The following is a 22,999-nucleotide window of genomic DNA, read 5'->3' on the forward strand; positions in this document are numbered from 1 at the left end:
ATAATATACTCTACACTGTACTGATGAAAAGAGTAAAGTGGGCCCCCAAAAAATTCACTTTCCAGGAGAGTTCTGATGTTTTAAGTGTGTTTTCTCTTTTTTTTTGTCGTCGAGGAGGGTAGGAAGCAGGCCGGGGATTCTTATTTTTTTTTATTGCGTTCCTTGAAAGAAGTTATAGCTTCATAATAATATTATCCTGGTACGACATATTATACTTCTACCTTACTACCTACCTGTAACTTTAATTTAAGGACTTTATTTGTTATCTAATAAGTCCTCTGTGTGTAAGTTTGACAGAATCCTCCGAAGAAAGAATTAAATATTGTTTATTATCGTTGGCTTGTGAAGGATCTAAAGTGAATCATTGGATCCCACATTGAGTAATAGAACGACAAGGAATCATATAAATCTAAGGTAAGCAACAATTGAACGATATTATCTAACTCTTTTAACTTTTTCAATACTGTCAAGTGCAATTTGTTCTTAACTTTATTTTGCCATTCACAAAAAAATAATGTATATTTATCTATAAGCCTCAAAAAATTTCTGGACTCAATCCTCCTCTCTGCTGTGAGATTCGAGTCTTTCAACAAAAATATTCGTATATTATTTATTTAAAAAAATTAGATATTGGAGTCAACAGTTCAACGAACTTTTTTTTTCCTTTGATTTTGCTAAAAGAGAAAGCGAAAGGAGCACACGCGGGATGATTTTACTTCCTGAACCAACCATGTGTTGTTGCCCTGACAGAAGGGAAACACACGGGCATAAAAAAGATACAGTTATGTGTGTCTTATTTAAGAGGCCTCTACACATAGTTGTAATACATACTATTAGTAGTGTATAAAGTAAGAGAGGAAAGAAAATCAGGTGAACAAAAATATAGGAGATTTTTTTTTTTTTTTTTTTTTTTTTTTTTTTTTTTTTGAATAAAAATAATTTTCCATCTATGTATCAAAATGGCGTCGTTGTTTCTTCTTGTTTTTTTATGCAAGATGTAATTTAAAAAATCATAAAGTAGGGCTTTATCCTCTTCTCTTCCCCCCCCCTCTCTCTGTCTCTTTTCGTACTCGTAATAAAAAGAAAGCAAACCACTTTTTGACAAAAAAAGAATCTTTTAAATGTTCATCCAATAATTTAAAAAATCATGCTCCATTTTTTTAATATGATGAAAAAATATTTAATTTACCAAGAAAAATAATCAATTCAAATATATGTATATTCAAGTACATTCAATAATACCTATATTAAATGCAAGCAAGCAAGGAGCCGTCAACCCTTAAGAATTTGCTCAATACGGTACTTTATTATTTCGTTGTTGTCGTGTCGACTTCATCTTTAGATATTTTTTTTTGTTATTATTACAAACATTTCTCCAAGTGGAGGAGGTAGACCCCTCTTTGAGGAAAACATCATTTTTCGAGGTCAATGAACCCTTTTTCAAATCATCATAAATAAATAAAAACTGTAAAATAGAAAATAAATAAACAACAGTAGGAATTATGTATTGCACTTCATTACTATCCTGCGGGTAAGGTTTCCACAGAGGGAGTGAGGGCGGAGGGGGGAAGGGGGATAGACAACGGTAATATTCTCCTTTTAGTACGTACATAGTTACCTATATAGGTGGGTACAAGTTTGGAAAGGCAGCAACAACTGCTGTTGACTCCTTAGCTAGCTATATGTATATATATTTTGCAAAAGTAGATCGACAACTGATGGTTCGTTGGTTGGTAGTGGTTCAATGAACTCTATTTTTCTTCTTCTTCAAAAGTAGTCAAGAAAATAATAATAGTATAACAGAAAAAAAACTTTCACTCAAGAATTTTTCTGTGTTTCGTGAGTCTATGTTTTTGTATGTACATATGTGTTAATCCTTTTGCGGGCAAGTACAGGTAACGTGACAAGAAATTATAAAGTCTACATACATTAAAAAGTGGCAACAACTGTGTGTCTCTCTTTATTTTTTTCTTTCTTCATTAATTGGAATAATAGACCTAAAAATTATATATGTTATGTTTCAATCCGAAGAGTTCTAGACTGGCATAAACCTATTAAAATCTATTTAAAACCGAATTGATTCCGTTTGGACCCATCTTGACGTAGTAAAACTTGCTCAACAAACACAAAAATGGTATTGTTCAAAGAAAGACGGGTTATTTTTGTTTGTTTTTCTATAATCATATCTGAAAATTTTCTTTCAATCCACGGTTTTTAGTTGTTGTTGTTGTTTTTGACCGATCAATGCTGACTTTTTGTGTAGGTAGACGTATTTTACAATAAAGATGGGACATACCAAGTTATTTAGGTCTCACAAAAATAAGAACGCTTTCTGATTGTTCTAAGGTTCAAAAACCGAACCCCAATCTAGATATAATTTATGGTCTGTTCGGAAAGCAATACTTTGGTCCAAATCGAAAAAAATCACCTACAAAATTAGTGACAGACCGAGTTTTAACACTCCCATTACCTACCTACATTGTACATATATTGTATCAATGAAGAGACTGGTGCATTGCATCTTATCAAACTGTTGTTTACGCAAAAAAAAAAAAAAAAAAAACGAAGAGAAAGAAGAAGCAGTCATACCATAGCAGCATACCTTCTTCTTTTTCTTCTTCCCCCTTTCATAACGGTTTTAGAAAGTGTATTTTGATGATGGAAAAAAACATACAACGTAGAAAAAAAAATGCATTAGTAAAAAAAATTGAAGGAAGTTTTTTGCGTATTATTTAAATAAAATAATTCTGCAAATTTTCTCCCAATGAAATGACTATTATCATCATCACAATATATATATATATATAAATAAGTAAAGCCCCTCCATTGGGCTTCATTTACTTTCTCAAAATCTTGTTATTCAAGTTTTTTTTTTTTTTGCTAAGTATTTTCTCTTCCCTTTTATGAATCGACAGTTATTCAGAATCCAGTTTTTTTTTTTTTTGCAACCAAAAAAATATGACATAACAATATATCTTGCCATCTATTTACTTTCTAAACATAAATATAAATATTTGGCAACTTAACAGTTTATATAAGGTGTTGAGATAATGACCCAATGGGTTACTAAATAATAGTTTATCATTATAACTAAATCAAATTAAAAAAATAGAAGGAGAAAAAATAGTCAATGACGAATGAAAAAACAATAAAATTCACTATGTCAACTCTAACGGAAAAACCGGCAACATATATATGTTATTTGTACTAATTTTTTTAATGAAAGAAACGGTAAAAATCATGACGAACAGGTTTAAATTTAGGTTAATTTTGCGGGTTTTTTTTTTTTTTTTTTTTGGTACGCGGAAAAGAATGGAACTTTCTTAATAGGAGAAAAACTTCTTAAACCTTTAACGGCCGATGACCTCACTTCGCCGGCCCGAAATGTTGTTGCTTTTATGGACAACATTTTGTAGAAATTTTAAAGACAGTTAATATCAAGATCCATCTGAGGCAACACCTCAATAAAGAAAACTTAGAATATAAACTTTTTTTAAACGAATATACTTCTAATTAATTAAAGAAGATCATCTGACTTTTTGATTATCTTTTTGATTTAAATTTTTGGAATTGAGTTAAAAATAAATAAAGATCACAAAATGGAGTGCTTTGATTTCCCAGTTTCAACTGACAGCAACGACACAAGAGGTCTTTAAAAGGGGATTGACTAAGAACATATACATATACTCCCGACAAATATCTAATTAAGTTTAGTAAATGTTAATCCGAATTTATCATTAAATAAAATCAACATGGGTACCGAAGACGTAAACGGCTCTATTCGTATTGGCACGAGCATTTGGGAGTCAAGTGAAATTGATGACTCACGAGGCTTATAAAAATATACATTAAATCCAAGAAGTCCCTATTAAAAAAATGTATTCCTGTATTGAATCAGCATTAATTAATCATTGTACTATAATTCTTAAAGGAAAAAAAACAAAATGTGGAAACTCGAGAAAAATGGCGATCCGAAGTATTTTATCGAGGGTCCAGGGCGCTTAACCAGTGCATTAGAGACTCTAAAGTCTCCAAAACTATCACCATTACCACCAACTACTCATGAATCCAAAGAAAAGGCTGTCATTGTGACAACCGCCTCACATCTCAAAAACAATGTTCTGTCCTGTCGCACAATTGTTGCTTCGGACAATGATGTTTCAAATGGATTCGTCAAAGATGGAAAGGCATTACCCTACGTGTTTGAGGCTACTGAATCGGGTAAGTTATTTTAAGACTTTAATGAAGTCAAAAACAGATTGTTAATTATTCTATTATTCATTCCTTAGGCCTTCGTAAACGCTCCAACAAGATATTACCAGTCTGTGGAGTTTGTGGAAAGAAATTTGTTTGTGTGACAACAATGAAACGTCATCTGGTGACACACACAGGAGAGAAGCCCTTTTCTTGCAAGGTCTGTGGAAAGCAATATACGCAAAAGGGGAACCTAAGGGTAAGATAAAAGCACCCCAGGTACATTTAGATCATGTAATCACACCATACTCTTTAACTCTTTAAAGGTCCATGAACGCACGCATCGAAATGATAGGCCTTTTGAGTGCAACATTTGTCATCAAAAATTTTATCGCAAAGAGCCTATGCAAAAGCATCAATGGCGTCAACATGCCATTGTTCATTTCAAGACTCGTCCTCTAAATGCTCAAAAGGAGGAGGAAGTGCCTCTACCAGTGACCACCACTCATGCCGAGGAAGTTGTATCAACTCCAGCTCTGGAATTGATTCATAAACCATCCTCTAACATCGACCACCCTTTACCTATGAAATCCAAGCTTTCTGAGGAGTGCTCAACTCCTACATATTCAAGTTCTTCCGTCATCGATTCGGGGCCACTCAAGAGTAACTGTACAACAACAATCTTTGAGGAGCGTGATAAACCCTGTCTGAAACACAAGATGAAACTTGCACAAGCCTATTTAAGAGAACAGAGAGAGCGAGGGGAGAATATTTCATCCTCTGGCAGAGACATTGTGGGGCTATTGAATCTAAGTTTAAAAGAGGAGGTGTCTTCGGCTTCTTTACAACGTACAACCACTATCAGTATGGTCCAGTGTGATGGATGCAGAGTTTCATTTAAGGACACTTCTGCTTTAAATGCTCATAATCTCCTTATGGGAGAAAATGAATCTCTCTACAAATGCTGTGTATGTGGTCAGGAATTCAACCAAAGGTCTCTTCTAAAGGAGCATCAACTTAGAGTTCATCTCTCCAAAAACTACGTCGTCGTCAAGCCTGCAATGACATTTACAATGCAAGAGCTGATTGATCGAGGAGTTGAGAGATCTATGATGAAACAAGCGGATATTGGGCGATTCGATGAGGAACGAAGCATTAATCTCTCACTCCGATCCCCGTCTCCTCCATCACAACCCCTGGATTTATCACCTGCAAAATCCTTGGAGCAATCAAAACAGGAAATCATCCATTCTAGAGCAAGCAATCATCTCCTCAACAATCGACTCTATAGAGAAGATATCCAAGAGACCCCATCTTCACCTTCGCCTCTCTCACCTGTATATAAAAAGCAGAAAATCGAAGAACGAGCAGCTCCAGAAGAAACAAAGGACGAAGAGCATAAGAAAAAGAGATCCATAGATCACCACTCGCAGGAACAACTCACTTCTCCAGTTGTGGTTCTTGGTGCTGGAAGCATCAACACAACGGGGTCAACACACTCCATTAACAAACTGAAATCATGGAAAACTATTTCTCCCTATATTAAATCAGATTTAATACGCTCTTCTGATCAAATGCGTCTCACCAACATGGAAAGAAATAGACCACAAGATGGAAGAACTGTATAATAAAAAATCATCCATGATTGCAGTTACTGTTGTTGTTGTTGTTGTTGCCCACGTTATAGTTTTATCATCATTTCCTATTTCTTCTTCCTTGTTGTATCAATTCATAGTTTCTATTTATTTTTCTCTCTTTTTCTCTTCCTACTTATTACATATAATAACTCAAAACAGTTTTCCCCCTTCAAAACCTTCTGTTCTTATCTACATACTTTATTACTACAAGTATATTAAAGATCTACAAAAAAAAATTCACATATTTTTGTACTGAAAAATGAAATAACCACTTTTTTTTACAAGCAAACAAAAAAATTAATAAACCCTGACTCATTTCTGTGATACAAAACTTTATTTTCTTAGAATATTTGAACAACTAATTTGTATAATTATTATTATCTTTTTCAAATAACGAGTTTAAAGTAAAACATTTTTTTTTTTTTGGTGCATTCATTTTTGACCCTCCGGTCTATTTTTTAAATTGTCACTGCATTAATGTATCAACTTTTATTTTATTTTATACATACAAAATTGGTTTTGGGTTTTCTTCGATATTTTTAAATTGATGTCTATTTTTCTCTGTCTCTTTCATATCAACCCTTGGTTTTTTTATCCTTAAGAAATTATATACATATATATATATATATTTACAAAATAAAATTGCATTTACTCATTAAACTACACAAAATACAGGTCTAGTTATTTCTACAAGTTCAGCAAGTCCTAAGGTTTACTCATACAATGAAACAAAAATCCTTTTTTTTTCTTTTCTTCTCACTTACTCATTTTTTTATGATCATTTAATTAATCAGATGGAGTTCCACTAATTAAGTACAGGTAAACATTATAGTTTTAGAATTACTCCAACTATCCAAGGAATTATCTTTGAAGTCCATATTTAAAACTATTTCCTTCTTTAGGATCTACCAAGACGCAAACCTGTACATATTGGGTTCAAGAGAATAATTTCTCCATTGAACTACGTCATTTCATTAAATGGATTTAAAACTCCAAATCTCGTTTAAGTAACTCATTTATTTAATTCATATAATGTATTTTTCAAATTCACTATAATAATCTTTCAATTTTTTGATGGAAAACACGAAGATGAGCATATTTAAAAAAAACATACAATATGATTAAAAACTTATAGGTAAAATGTATTAATTTTGTTTAGCCTAATGATGTCCAATTATAAATTAATTCATTATGGGTTAATTTGGAGTATTTATCAATGGATAGTAAATTTATTTCACAGATGAATCTCCCTTGAAATAATTCAGCTGAGGTATATTGATAAATTATTTTATTTCAACTATTCAAATTAAGTATCAATTTTGCTAGGCCTAATTATTCTTAAATGGCAAAAAAATAATCAATTATTTGATTGGATTGATATCAATTGTATACCTTCATATATGTTAAGAAAAATGTTCCATTAAATTTTGAAAAGAGTTTAAACTTAAGTCTAAATTTTAACTTATAGAGTATAGTGCACACAAAGGAAAATATTTGCAAAGGACACTTCCAGTACAAAAAGAGTAGAATGATAATTAGTTGTAAATACTAAAAGTCTCAAACAGTCTGTGGAACGAATTATCCAGACTTTTCGGAAATACCAAAGATTTTGATTAGGCTCAATAATTGGAGGCTGATTTTACATAGACACCACAAAATTTGACTAAACATACTTTCATTCTTCTGGTTTTTATTGAATCTATTTATATTACATTTAAATGTGATTTATAAAATGGTGTATCCTTATGACTTTTTTAAGGATAGTTACATCAGTTTTAATAAAATCAAGTTTGTGTAAGAAAATAAGATTAAAAAACAGTTTTAAATGAATAAATCCCTAAATTTGCCAAAGTGCTGAATTGATTAGTAACTTTTATGGATCATAAAGATACGACACACTTTCACCCTGAACCATTCAAACCCCAGTAGATATAAACAAACTAAAACAATAAACAGTATATGGACAATCAAAAAACTTTTTGAAGCTGCCTCCTATTAATTCCAAACATTAAAATATCATAAATTATCTCATCAAAGAGTGAACTCTGAATTTCGATTAAATTAGAATAACTGATTGCAAACTCAAAAATTGTATTTATTCAAAACTGATTTAGAAGCTGACAAAAATTATTGATTTTTTTGAGCAATAATATGCATTATATTATAATGAACCAACTGTTATTATCTACCCATTTTAACACACAAAAAATTGAAATCTATGCCAGGATCCAGGGTTAATAACAACTTTATTAACTATTAATTACTAAATGAAACCCAATGAACATGTTTTAGTAAATGTATCTGCCCTCAGAATTGATTTTGATCTCCGGGCGGTGGTGGAAGCTGCTACAGACACTCTGGATGTACTCGGCGCTCAAGGAGACCTAAAGCATGTTGACTGAGTTCCTCAGGGTGCTGTTAAGGTGTTTCCTGTAAGCCTTAGACCCCACGTGTGCCTAGATGGAATAGTATAGGGGGTTGAGACCCTGCAGCGGCAAGAATTCATTTGCCCAGAAGTGCTTGTTGGCCTGGATCCACTCTTGAGTTTTATTTACGGTATGGGCAAGTACTCCATCTTGTTGGAACACACAAGGAGAATTGCCAACGACGGATTTAATCTATGGGAGAATTTTGTGTCCAGAATTTTGACGTACTCATCAGCCTTTAGCCTGTAATATAAAGGGAACAACACAGGATTCATGGCCTTCTCCATTGGATGCAACCAGGCCTAATATCATCACTGAAGCTGGGTGAGTGGTGGGGGAAATATATCGGTGCTCCTCTGCGACATCCCCAAATGTCACTACTCGATCATTCTGCCCATGAAAGACAGGTTCAACAGTAACTTCCCATCAGAAAGATCATAACGAGTCCACAGGTTACCTGTTTCCTCCTTGCCTTTTTAAAGCCATGGAAACCACTGATGGGGATTTTTTTATCTTCCTGGCGAAGTCAGTAATTGAGGAATTTGGTTTTTCCTTGAAGGCCAACTTCAGGCGGTTGATAGACACAGAGGATTTCCCGCCTGCTCCTTGAGATGAAGTCATCCCCGACCTTCAACTGTATAGAGACATTGTAAATCGTATTCCTTGAGGGCTCAGTCTGCTTCCAGATGGCCTTCTGGGACAATCCCACGCGGAGGAGTGCTACACTCCCAATACCCATGTGCTCATGGTGGAAAACTAGGACAATGTTTTTCTTAACACTCGACAGCTAATTATGTGTTCTACAACATTTTTCTTTGGAAGATTGTAAATAATCACTCTAAATCTCTCAAAATTTGAATAGTAGAGATGAGTCAATAATAACGGTTGGCCCAGTACAATTGTGGTGCGAATATTGTGAATATAAAGTTTGTTGTTTGAGAAAAATAACTTTTTCTGAAACTGTCTCGTGTTGCAATTATCCCTGATCTTCCCCCTTTCATACACTATGGAGTTAATTGTTAAGGAATCCGGATTTGTTGATTTAAGAATATATGTATTCATTAGGTCATTGTATTGTTTCATTTTTTTATCAAGAAGCGAATGTTTATATTGGTAGTACACATAATTCCTAACATAGTGTGCTAGTAAGTAAATAAAGGTGGGTTACTACATTCCTTCTAAAGGATTGTCCCATCATACTTTACATCAAGTCTTCCTTCCTCAGCTAATTTTTGTACTTAATTTGCAAAAATGATTTCGCTTTGTACAATAGAGTTTGAATTTACCTTGTTAACTCTATGCCTATTACGTATAATCTGAAGAAACTTTTATTCATGATTTTTAATCAGTTATGCTTTGAGTAGTGAGTTCAGAGTTACTTATTCCGTAATTAACAAACTGTTGTTTCCAGAAAATGAATTCGAAAATATGTAGACAAGCAGCCTGTCAACATAAAACTAAGCTAGAATAAGTTTCCTTAAAATTTAGTCGTATTACATTCGTATTCTTCGACAAACTATCGTCAATCATTATCAACAAGAAATAAATTACTCATAGATTCAATGAAGGTTTTAAACTATAATTAACATATTTATGTATCACAACCAAGGATGCCACTCAGAATTGTATAATATCCCTTGATTCTTTTCTAAAAATCCCAAGAAAATAATTAGACTGTACTGAGCATCAATATAATTTGACACTCACCTTGAATCAGTTATATTTCATATTCTTGTTCACCTTCAATAATATTTGCTGATAAGTGTATAGCCTATCTTTGTATTGTTGATGAACATTCCTCTATTCAAGCTTCGTTAGTAAGGCTATAGGAGGTTCTCTGTTCGAACATGTCCCACCGTTCTTTTTAATATGTTATATAGCGCAGTTAAAATCAGACGAAACGAGAACAAGTCCTGAAAGAGTTGAAAACGATTAAACGAATAGGAAACTCTTAATGATTTAGTTTGAAGATATTGTGGCATGTCTGATTACAACTCATCCTAGAAGTTTGAATGTTGACCCTATAATTGACTGAAACACCTCTATTAAAAATTAGCTTGTTTGTAAAAAAAAATATATTGGGTATTTTTTCTCCTTTTCTTGATATAAATTCAATTTTTTTAGCGTGTGTTAACTCATAAAGTTAAGCTACTCATCAATTCCAATTTGAATCTTTACTAAAAGAAATTTCCCATTGGTCATTTGATTAAAAATACAATAATTATTAACAAATATTTGACCCAAATAATAAAAACAATTCCCAAGTAATGTGAAAACTAATTACATTTGTTCAGCGCTAATTTTGTCCTACAAAACATTTAACAAGGCTTGACCATAGGCCCAAATATAGAACAGAGTTATCTAGAAATATCTTCATCAATAGAATGAAATATTAATTGAATAGCATTTAGGATATATATTCAAAAAAAGGAATGAAGATGGGTTCTTAAATCAATCTGTCAAAATGTTAAATGCGATCTATAATCGAAAGGAGTCACAAATGATTCATGATGATGGTTTTCTTGGAAGTGATTTCAGTATGTATAATTGATTTCAAAATATTATCAAAATATACTTTCCTTTCATTCTTTTTTGTGGATACCCTAGTTTCTTGGAAAAGGTGTCATTCCGTTATTTCATTCAAATATGAAATACGCAGAAATTTGCTATTTTTAAGACGCAGATATGTATTCGTTTAGTTGTATGATGTATGCCTATACATAATAAGTACACCGTAGGTATGCCTCTATCTAAGTATATAGTGACTTGTTTACTCGAATTTCTCTTTTTAATCATTTTTGAGATTATTTTATTAAACTAAAGTTTTTATTCGCTTCTTTTCTTGAATTTTGATAATAACTCTATGTCTATTTGGGAGGCCCAATAAGGTAGAAGTATTTGTATTACAAGTTTGGAATTCCAAGGACCACTCCCTCCTTTTAAAAACAACATTTGTGAAACTACACGTCCTACTTTAACTAAAAACTGCCTAATATGTATGTAGGGAGGTATTGTAGTGGGACTTTACAATAAGTAAGCAGTTGATGTTGTTATTCCATTATTTATCCATTAGTATTGGATTTCTGTCTATAAATCCCAGACGAACTTGATCTTTTAAATAAGTTCGGTTTGGAACGGTCACATACAAAAAATCCGTCTAGATTCTACAAATAAAGCAATCCTCATTTTGAATATTTACACATTTATTTATTTTTTCGAGTGGAGAATGAATACTGTGTGTGTCAACGAATCATGAATAAAACTTTGGATAGGTTTCATTGATTTACAAGGTAATTTATAGATTTTTTCCCCCGTAATTTCAATTGGTGGAGCAGTATAAACAAACAATTCTTGAGTAATAAATTTCTTCCTCAGACCAAGGGTAGCTGAGATGGACGCTAAAAGAAATCCTGTATCAATGTTTCTTGATGCAAGTATGAGTTATGACATGTCCTCAGCATCCTCCCCTGCTACAAGGATCTCATTACCAAGATTAAAAAGCTATGCGATGACCACAGCAAGAAGAGCTTTGAGAGGAAGGCTGGAAAGCCACAGAGTCAGAAAAGCTCAAGGTTGTGTGAAAACAACTGTACTCACTAGACTGAAACCCTCTTGACTATGTTATCTGGTGTGCCATCGAGAGGAAGGCCTGTGCCTCCTCCAATGGGAATGTGGATGCTCTAAATGCTGACGTGGGGAAGTAGTGGGCTGAAATGTCGGAAGAATGCGCAAAGAAGACATACAAGGTCTAGGATAGAAGCCAAGGGTGGCCATTTTGAGATTTAATTGTTTACCGAGTGGTCCATTAAAAATTCGTTCATCGTATTGTTTTGTTTACTGCACCCGCCCTTTCACAAACATATGCCCTTATATTCACAATATATATAATGTGCGGTGTTCCTTAAAAAAATTCATTACAGTGCATATCCTAGGACAATGCCCCCTAATTCAGTGTTGAATAAGTTAAATCAACCATTATAAAATCATCTCGGAGGGATATATCTCCGCATACCTTTTCTATATATGCCCTTGTCGTCATCACTATGAATTTGAATTAATAATTGTTGAGGATGGATTGCCCTGATATCTGTATAGGTATATAATATGTTTGTATTTATTTATTTCTTGAAAAGAATTTTTCAAGGGTCATTCCTCTTTAATTGCGCCTTATACTATAAATTAAATTTTACTGTTATTCACGGATCTGTTAAGGGGAGAGAATCATATGTACATTCTACATACCTACTACTCCCTTAGCTGCTCCTGCTTCTACTACTACCAAAGAGGGCATGAAAAACAATAAAAAGGAAGAAATCTATGACGCATTTCATATCTATGTCTGCCTATATATCTGTATTTTTTGCAATTGGAGGAACATTATACTTATTTATAAGACGTTTACTTTTAAATAAAAAAATATACCTACACATAGTGTTGTGTTGCCCAATTTCTTCAATTAGTTCAGTCTTAGGACCGATTCTGTGTACTGTCAATCCCTGGAACTCGTCCTTACAACTGCCCGTCCTTTTATTTTTTCTAAGAATCTCGATAGTGTATTAAGCCAAATAAGAAATATGTATTAAGAGTAGTGTTATGTCAGTCCTTAATTATTCGGTCCGGTCCCGTCCATTCTTAGGACCGATCCTGAATACAATCGGTCCTTCAGACTGTCAGTACTAGAACTGATTGAAAAAAAGAGAAATAAATTTTAGGAACGTAATCAAGGACCGAACTTTATAAGAATGATATGCAGGACTGAACTGGGCCAGACCAAGACTTAACTGGACTGCAGTCTTCAGTCCTAAATAAAGACTGACAAGACAAGAATTAGGAGTACTACACATATCTTGCAAAAAATATTCCTATTTTTATGATACTACTCACTAGGTAATTCTTCCTCAGCCTATTTTGCCTCAGGACGACTCAAGGATATTTTGCCTTAATATATAAATAAATGAGATTTATAAGTCGTTTCAGTTATTTTTGGTTAAAATTGATGTGCCCTAGGAATTTTTGAATCAAAATATATCATGTGTATTACTATGAAACGCATTAAATGGTTGTTTTCGGTTGCCCCAAAATTTCAAAGGATACACCAACAAAATCTCATTATTTAATGAATTTGAGCCAGAGGCAAAATGTTTAATAAAATTAGTATAATAAGAAAAGAAAAAAATAAACAAACTCGGCAACAGTTTGAATGAAATAATTGCTCATCACTTCTCCGTTCGTAATTATCATTAGACATAAAGGATTATTCATACTAGAAAAGACTCGAGCATTGACGACAAGTGAAATATGAGGCAAGAGCATAATTCTATCTTTATTCCAACAGAAAACAAATACTTAATGCATTTTATAGTAACTAATGTTACATATTTTGATTTAAGAAATTCAATGTGAACATCAATTTCAACCAAAAAAAAACATAACTACGTATAAACCTTATTTATATGTATATTAAGGCGAAATATCCTTGAAGCAAAGTAGTTGAGGCAAAAGTACTGGACACCATAAAATACTTCGCATAGAAGAAAAAAGAAGTACAAAACCTGTATCGAGTCAACTTTTTCTTCCCCTGTTTGGTACCAACTTCATATGATTTCATGGGAATGAAGAGTTCCTATGTGGACTTTTCCTTTTAAAGGTACAAATAGTAAGCTGCCGTCCACATTTTTGTTCCGTATATTTTTTATAATATTCCTTTAATTGGTCAGATGGAATTGCACTGACTAAGTTGTATCTATAAGTAAACATAATAGTATACTCCATCTGATCTAAGAATCTTTTGTGAAATCCATATATAAATTTATATAAAGTATATTTCTTTTTATAGTAATGACCGGGGTGCGAACCTACACACATTGAGTTCAAGAGAATAATTTCTTCTGAGCGCAGTTGTCCATTGAGCTACGTCGATTCCATTTTTTTTTTTTTTTTTTTTTTTGGTGCCACTTGGTCCTGGGTAGACAAAAACTTTAAAGGACCTATAAAGTTTTATTAGCAATATTTTGTGATTTGTATAAAAAAGAATAGCCGTGTAAAATTTTAACAATTGTTTAAAATGAGCGAAAATTCGAGCGATTTTATCGCTCTCCGAAAAGGATGAGCACACTCCCACTCTCACTCATTATTTAAAACAATGAGTGCACTCCTGCTCTCCCTCAAGAATTTTGAACAGGGCTCTCTAATGCTTTGATCTAGACCGATTCTATCGATTATTGATGACATCTTGTGCTTCAAAATGGTACTACGTAATATAAAGTTAAATTTGTTCCATAAATCATATTTGTACAACTCATGAATCAGGTGAATAGGGAAGAAAGTCGGTGATAGATTGAGGCCCTAAAAAAAACAGTTCATAATTTGAAAATGATTAAATTTTAGTACATTGTTTAAGATGGCGGTCCAGTCCCAAACATCGGTCCAAATCGGTATAGCAAAAAAATCAGTTGTGACAGAACCGAGAAAATGCACTATCATTAACTTTATTAAATATTGCAACCAATGTTAGAGTAAATTGGCAATAGAAGTGGTGGCATTGCGTCATACAATAATTAACTCAAGATAGCTGTTCTCAAGATATATAACTTTTTGGTGCAAAAAATCAAAAATTCAAAGTTGTATACAAAAATTACAATTTTTGAAAATAAATTTTAAATATAAAATTTTTGGATTTGTTCTTTCAAATATTTATATTTTTTGAGAAAAATTTTAAAATCCGTGGGTACTCATAGAAATAAAAATTTTCGGAAAAAAATTTCAAAAATTAAATTAAATTTTTTTTTTTTTTTGAAAAACAAATGCAAATATTAATTTTTTTAGTTAAAAGCAAGGACTCCTTAATTTAGAAGGGGCTACATCCCCTCCAGCCCACCCCCTGTGAATGTCCCAGTTTACATTCTTAATAGATCTGGTGGCCCACCATTTAGGCCTCTCCAGAAAAATAGAAGTATATCTAGAAAGGAAAAAATGCAAATTGTTAGTATAAAAAGTCATCAAATTTCTTCTCCACACTCAAACACACTCCTCCAACAAAATGTGTCCGTAAACACTTTTTTGTTGTAGATTTTTAGTAGAAAAAAATATCCAAAAATATTGAAATACCGATATAGGAATATTGAATTGTCAGACCCGGTACGAAAACACTTAACAAAAATGAATTAAATCAATCAAAATCAAAAACACTGATGAAACTAAAAAAACTGCAGAAAACAATTGAATGAAATACAATGTTATTTATTATGTTCGTAAGATTACGACTTCATGTAGCGTATTTAAAGACAATGTTAATTTGTGATGATTAATTTGTGAATTTTAAATAAAAAAATCTGTAGCTTAAAAAAATAACTAGGACTTGTAATGATTATATAATATATCGTCTAATCGTTAAAAAACGCTTATTCATTCATAAATTAATAACAACAATTAATGAATTATTTATAGAAAATATATATATGATAATTTACTTATTTAATAAGGTTAAATCTAGTGAATTCATTCAGAAAATTAGATTTAATTTAACCATTTTCCTGTTTGTTGCAGTTTTTTTTTGTTTTTTTTTAGTTTTTTTTATTAATCTTTCTACAAAGATTAATTATACATTTGCAAAAGAGAGTATTTATTTATTGGAAATAGTGATGCGTGCATAAGAAACGACTATAAATTAGGACATATTTTTTTTATTATTGCAAAGATAAGGGAGATATTATGGCATTTTTTTAAAGAGGATTTACTATTTTGATCAGTAGAGTTGTTGGTAAATTATAAATAATTCAAATGCACAAATGGAAGAGGCGAAGAAGAAGAAAAAAAGAAACTCAAGATTTGTTTCTTAAATTCTGGGATCCAGAGTAATTATGCATGTATAGTACTAGTATACATACATATAAGTTTCTGGTTTCGGTTTGTAAATTCTAGGCCGATCTGAGATCGGTATAATTTCTGCAGGACTTAAAGTATTTTTTCCAAGCTCGGTTTGAACCGGTCTCTAAGTCTAAACAAACAAAATCCGTTTCATAAAATAAACAAGACTGAAATTTGATATTAAATATAATCAAGGGTGTCCGCAGGTGGTGGGATGGAAGGGCTCTATCACTCCCCAAATTAAATAATTTTTGCTTTATAATACAAAATTATTAAATATAATTTTTGAAATTTATAGCTTAAAAATATAATTTTTGTGAATAGGTGTGAATTTTTGAAATTTTTTGGTAAATAAATTTGAATTTTCTTTCCAAAAATTTAATATTTAAAATTTTATTGTAAAAATTTAATTTTTTGTAAGTAGATGTACGTTTTCAAAAAAAAATTCAAAACATTTTCTTAAATTAATTTTTGAAAAAAAAGTTTAAAATATGTAATTTAATTTTCAAAACTTTTTTACAGAATATTTTAAAGCCCCCAAAAAAAAAAAAATATATATATATATATAATCCTGGGAACACCCCTGATAATCACATTTTTTAAAAGTAATTACATAATTCTTCCCTTCGGATCTACCGAATTTGGTATTTGAGTTTAAATACATTCAAATGTCAAAAAAAAAAAGTCTAATGTAACCTTATACGTTAATTAAATAATTGATTCAGATATGTACAGAGTAGTTTCCCAAAACATGCAACAGCATGAATAAATTACAAAAAACGGGATTTTAATGGAATCAAGAAAAGTCCACTCAAAACCAATTTGGTGAAATGTTTCATTTCTATATTTCACTATATTTTTTATTCAATACAGTAAAAGCCTCTTACACGCCGGTGATCTGTTGTAGCACAACTGACCGAAAATAATTTTTGCCGAAGGACAATTTGCAGAATCACTTCATTAATTAATATTTACTAGTATGTTTGTCTGTTCCCTTCGAAAGAGGAGTTATTGGGAGTCTGAATCGTTATTTTTTTCTTAATCGTTGAATTGGAAGTGGAAAAAATACCAGCCAGACGACTGACAGAATAATCTTTCTTATATTGCTTTGACAAATCTTTCAATTGATTTTCACATAAATATCGATATTTTTAATATCGAAATTAACTTTAACCAAACCAAGGTTGGATAAATTAATTTAAATTAAACTACTCTTAAGTTAATTAACTTAAACTTAAATAGTTAAAAAAAAATTAAACTACTTAAAAAGATAAGTTAACTTGACCATCCCTCATTGACATATACGATGGTATATTTTAATTAAATTGAAAATGTTAGTAGGATAAATAGGTATCAAGTTCATATGCTATTTATGTCAAATAACTATACTAATGAGTGTATTTTAGGTTAATTTTTATTATTAATAAATATCTAATAATGATATTATGCTTCTTTGTCAATCCATCAGTATTTTCCAATATGGATAATCTATCATGTTAAATGATAATTAATTGATAACGAAGAAGTAATTAGAACTTCTTCCGTTCGAATGACTGTTTATTATTTTATTTATTTAAAGTACTACATCGGTAAAGATCCGAACTACACTCGAACAGCATGTGTTGTGTTTATAAAATGAACATTGATAAATATAATTTGGATCGACGTCACTCATTGTTTATTAACCTGTTGATACTTGTTTTTTTCTTTTCTTACCTTTCAAATATATAAAATCATGAGTATACTTTGTAAAGGAGATGTGACTCCGCTAAAAACTTTTAACAAATTTAATCAAATAGATATATATAATTTTAATAAAAAACAGTTAACTAAGGATTCAAATGGAACGAGTCCTAAAAATCACGGAACGTTCATTCCATAATTAATAAAAAATATATTTTGGAGCAAAAAACACTTATTAATTTACCTTATATGACATATATAGCATATGAACAGTGAAAAATACTTATTTATCATCATACTATCATTTGAAATTAAATTAAAATATACATTCGTATATTCGTTAATTCGTATTAATATATATTAATTTATTATATTTCATTTTACAACCAAACGCCTCAAATGGTCTTTTGGTAAAATGTCTGTTTGGCATATATTGTCCTTTGGTAAAAAAAAAAATTCGACCAATAGTCCGCTCACACCGGGGAACAGATGGACAGCTCTTGAAAATGAAGGCCGAGTCTCTATCATTATGGCAGCTTGGAGTGTATACAAATTTCTATGAGAGATGCGGCAGACGTTCTTCTCCAATACGGCCTAAACTACAAAGTTCATGGGGTTGAGGTCAGGCCCGGAGGAAGACCACATGGAGTTAGGTCAGAAGTCAGGCATATTTTGTTGCATATGTTTGGGTTCTTCTTGCCTGTACAGGGCAGTAATATACTTATTGTTATTATAGGCAGTCCAGAGGGGGATACTAACGGTCTTTGTAGCCTTCTTGGCACACAGACTGGTCCAGAGGAGATCGCACACACGTTGTTTTTTTTTGTTGTTGCTTCAAAAAAAATTTTTACACTCTATACACGCTATAAAAACAAAACTTGGTTTTTTTTCAGCCTTTGTTTTGTTTACCTTTGGTTCCGTAATGAAACTTCGTAATTAAAAATAACGAGGATAAAATCGTAATTAAATGATATTGCAAGTTTTGAGTCCCCACACTGTATGCTTGTAACTGCCAACAAAATTCTTTAATTGTTTACTTGTTAAAACAACTTTGGGTGAAACATTCACTTTTTCGATTAATGGCTTGTGGTTCAGATGAGATAAATTTGTCAAAAATTCACTTTTTCGTCTAATTCAGGTTCAAGTAAGATAAACGTGTTAAAAAATTAACTTTTATAGCACAAATATCTTATACATCCTCTGATGTACCGAATGTGACACATAATTTCTTTCTATTTCTAAACTTCTTTGTAAAATCCTGATGTACCGAAATTATAAGCACATAAAGAAATACAAATTCAACAAAAACAAATATCCCGTATAAACAGACAATAAAATCGTGTTAATAAATTCTTTAAATAAAATAATGCAGGCACTAAATAGTTACGACGGAATAGGAAAAAAATCCGTATTGGACTGAGTCTCAAAATTAAATTGTTTTTGAGCAGGATTTTGTTAGTAAATAATAAATACAGTGAAATTTATGTATTTCTTTTTTCTTAGTTCATTTTTGGTAGAGCTGGGATTTGCATAATTGAAAAATACGCAACCCAACCTGGGAGTTCATACAAGTTTGTTCAATGTACCTATTTGTAATTATAACAATCAAATGAATTTTGTGTGTATTATGAAATAATTAAATGCTGGATTGCCTCATAATATATTTTTTTTTGTGTGTATTTTCTGTTGGCGTATAACCTCAAGAAATTCCGGAAAAACAATGTCCTATGAGATAACCACTGATACTCATCCCTTACCAATTTTATAAGTTAGTTCATTGATAAAGATTTTCTATTTGATTGAAGTCAGGTGATTGGCGAGGTCACTACATGGACTTAAATGCACTCCTTCTTCAGCACTCTGTAGTTGAAGTGGCCGTAAGTTTTGGTTTATGTGCTAAAAGACTCAATACACAAAGGAAATGCTGCAGGATTATATTTGGGTGGGGGCGGCGCTTTGTTTTCTTTTTTTTATTTTATTTTTACTCTGATGCATAATTTGATTGAATGACTTTTTTCAGAAAAAAAATTTTTGACCTTCGTTTTCATTAACTTTTTTCTTTTAAAACGGTATTTTTTCAAAAATTTACAAATTTGAAGGGACTACAGTCCCTACAGACACCACCCATTAACAGGCAACCCTTGGACCCAGTTGTTCTTGGGGTTAACCTCAGGATCTTTCTTTCTCCCAACACTTTTTTTATTCATATCATATTGTTCACTGTTAGAATAAACCTACCATTAAAATTATAACTCTTTTCTTCTTTGTCGGTAGGCTAACTTACAAAATCAGCAAGGGATCAATACTTTCTCCACTGTATATGAAGGAACAAGGAAGTCAATGCATTCTGAGCATGCAATCATAAATTATGTGAAATAGTGGAACAATGGAAGTACGGTAAGGGTCCTAAAATATAGGCTACTACTAACTAATTATATCTTCTCTTCTTTCCGTAAAAAATGCAAAAATAAACAACTTAAGTCAATTTCGTTTTCATTACCCCTTCCTGCATTCAGCCTTTGGGGCAATGATGAGGAAGAAGAAAATCCTGGGGTTTAATACGATTCTTGCTTTTTCATTATTGTTATTATTTTGCAGTTTATACTATGATTATAAATTAAACAATTTCATAAATATGTTTTTTCAAGTCCATTCAAGTTCTTGGTGCATATATGTAGTACATTGCAGTAGTTGTATTTACCTCAATTTTGTATATATTTTTACCTTTCAAATTAATTATGTAATACTAATATGGTGTTTTTATTTTACTCTGTTTTTCTTGAAGGAAGAAGAAAGAAAAATACACTCAAAATAACGGTACTTTAGAAGAAAAGGCAGTAAATATAATCAAATGCTTGTTTTTTAAGGCTCTTTTATACCTTCATAATATGTAGTGTAACTAGAAAGATCCAGTTACTTCTTCTATCTTCAATACATATGTACATTTCCTGCACGTACGTAGAGCATTTAATTGATTCGGCACCATTGTTTATTCAATCATCATCCTAAGAAAAGAAAAATAAATTTTATATTATTTGTTATTTCTTCATTTCCTTGGATTGATTTCAATTTGCTGGAACAACCACTCCTCGAGGGAAACGATGATTATATTATAAAATATATTATTTATTTATTATAATAATATCCCTATTCCTTAAAGAAGTGCTTCTTAACGGGTGGGTTGCTGTGAACCAATACAAAGTATAAGTAATTAATTATCATTCATTATTTCACTTTTTAGAACATTCCAACGTATGGGGTTTTTCTAAAGTGCAAGGAGAAGACGGAAGGGAGACATATGGTACACCTTAATTAAAACCCTTGGTAATATCAGTTGCCTGTTTTATGACTTTGGAGGGAGAATATGAATTACTACTATAAAGAGCAGAACCTTCTACATTTAAAATAGCATTAGTTCGGGGAAAATATTATATTAATTTTTAAATTTATATATGTTTATTTTATTATGTTTTTTTAAACAATTTACACCAAAAATGGGAGAGAATTCTTCTTTTAGAGGTAGTTGTTAACACATCACAACTTATTAAATAATGAAGCCCATGCTACAATCGTTTTTCCTTTTCTAATCGATAAACTTAGTTTTTTCTTCACATGCATCCCTCATTAAGCATCAGTAAGCAGGAGTACAAGATTTTGTAGGGATTTTTTTTTGGCAGATATATCCTCTCCTAAGATTACCATATTTTTATGATATTTTCTTCTCTTGCCTTTTACACTCACCTCAATTTTGCCAATATTTAAACGCATTATCCGACTTTTTGTAAGCGTCGACAAATAAACAATCTTTGTTTTAATAGTATAGAAGATAACTCCCTAAGAAATCCTTTGTATTTCTCCTCATTTTTCATGAACACACTCACACGTAGTTACTAAATATATAGATTATCTCTTCCCAGAATAAAACAATAATATCAAAAGCTTCTAGACCCTAAAATACTTCCTAACTGAGCTTTAGCTACAAACACCTCATTTAAAGTCACAGCCATTATTTTTTTTAAATATAATATACTTTCCTGATATTTTCCTTCTTAATGTGAGCTTTAACTATACATGCTCGTTGTTAAAAAAGACTTCTGAACTCATATTCAGAGATGGGATCTCTAAAAGAGAGAGACATATATTATTACTTAATTAAGGCCCTTGTAAATATTTGCTGCCTGTTTTATGACTTTTGGTAGGAGAAAATGATATAAAAATGTGCGGGAATGCACACGTGATTAGATACAATGTTTATTTTATTAATAAAGATATGAAAAGGTTACTTTTGCAAGAGCTGACTTAAGGGTATGCGATAAAAGTGCCTTTAAGTAATCTATAATTGTTCGTGGGAATTGTTCACAACTTAGCAAGAATAAATTCAAGTTCAACCAATTAACTCTCAATATTTTGATAGACAGAATAATCTACAGCTGATAACAAAATACAGCTTATTTTGTAGTGTTAGTTATTCATAGAGATGGATTTTTTATAAGAGCGCAAGGAGAAGGCAAGAGTGAGAGATATTTCATACCTTAATTGAGACTTTTGGTAATATCAACTATCTGTTTTATGATTTTGAAATAAATGATTGCAATAAAGAGCAGAACCTTCTACATTTAAAATAGTATCCGTGGGGGAAAATATATTTAAATTCATATATATTTATTATATTATGCCTTTTTAAAACAATTTACAGCAAGGTAGGCGAGAATTCTTATTTTAAAGGGAGACGTTAATCCACACACGATTATTAAATAATAAACAAATAAGAAGAAAAAGCCCATGCAACAATCGTTTTTCCTTCTCAAATCCCTATACTCAATTAAATTTCTTTACACACATCCCCTTTTTAGTAATCCGGCATTGTGTAAACTGGGATGCAATAAAAGGGGAGTTACATCTTATTTTCATACTATACTTCCGGTCTCTGAGGTTCAAGGTTACGAAATACCTAAGGTTTAAATAACGAAGGGTATCCAGTACATACGTGGAATTGTATAATTTTCCACAATTTAGACATGACAGTCTAAAAAACATTAAGCCTGTTGCAAGTTGAAAATGTGAAGTAACTTTTTTTCCCCATCTACTAAACTTTTTATCGAATTCATAATTGAACCAATCCATTTTTCCAGTAAATATAGTTGTTCTAAATATTTCCTACCCATAAAATAAGCCTCAGAAAAGGTTAGAACG

General features: G+C 31.6%; 1 protein-coding gene across 1 annotated transcript; it reads left to right on the forward strand.

The window, feature by feature from the left end:
• The first annotated feature begins 7 nt into the window (after nucleotides 1-7).
• LOC121129108 (uncharacterized) lies at nucleotides 8-6,501 on the forward strand. Its single transcript, XM_040724786.2, has 4 exons — nucleotides 8-414; nucleotides 3,932-4,221; nucleotides 4,290-4,453; nucleotides 4,521-6,501. The coding sequence occupies exons 2-4, from the start codon at nucleotides 3,945-3,947 to the stop codon at nucleotides 5,820-5,822; spliced, it is 1,743 nt and encodes a 580-aa protein (XP_040580720.1). The 5' UTR covers nucleotides 8-414; nucleotides 3,932-3,944; the 3' UTR covers nucleotides 5,823-6,501.
• The last annotated feature ends 16,498 nt before the right edge of the window (nucleotides 6,502-22,999 follow it).

Source organism: Lepeophtheirus salmonis, chromosome 14 (assembly GCF_016086655.4).
Source record: "Lepeophtheirus salmonis chromosome 14, UVic_Lsal_1.4, whole genome shotgun sequence".
NCBI lineage: Eukaryota > Metazoa > Arthropoda > Copepoda > Siphonostomatoida > Caligidae > Lepeophtheirus > Lepeophtheirus salmonis.

Excerpts from the sequence above, each read along its gene's own strand:
- LOC121129108 (XM_040724786.2), top strand. The coding sequence starts at position 3,945 with ATGTGGAAACTCGAGAAAAATGGCGATCCGAAGTATTTTATCGAGGGT. Across the intron at positions 4,222-4,289 it reads GTTTGAGGCTACTGAATCGG|GCCTTCGTAAACGCTCCAAC; the intron begins GTAAGTTATTTT and ends TTCATTCCTTAG. Across the intron at positions 4,454-4,520 it reads CGCAAAAGGGGAACCTAAGG|GTCCATGAACGCACGCATCG; the intron begins GTAAGATAAAAG and ends AACTCTTTAAAG.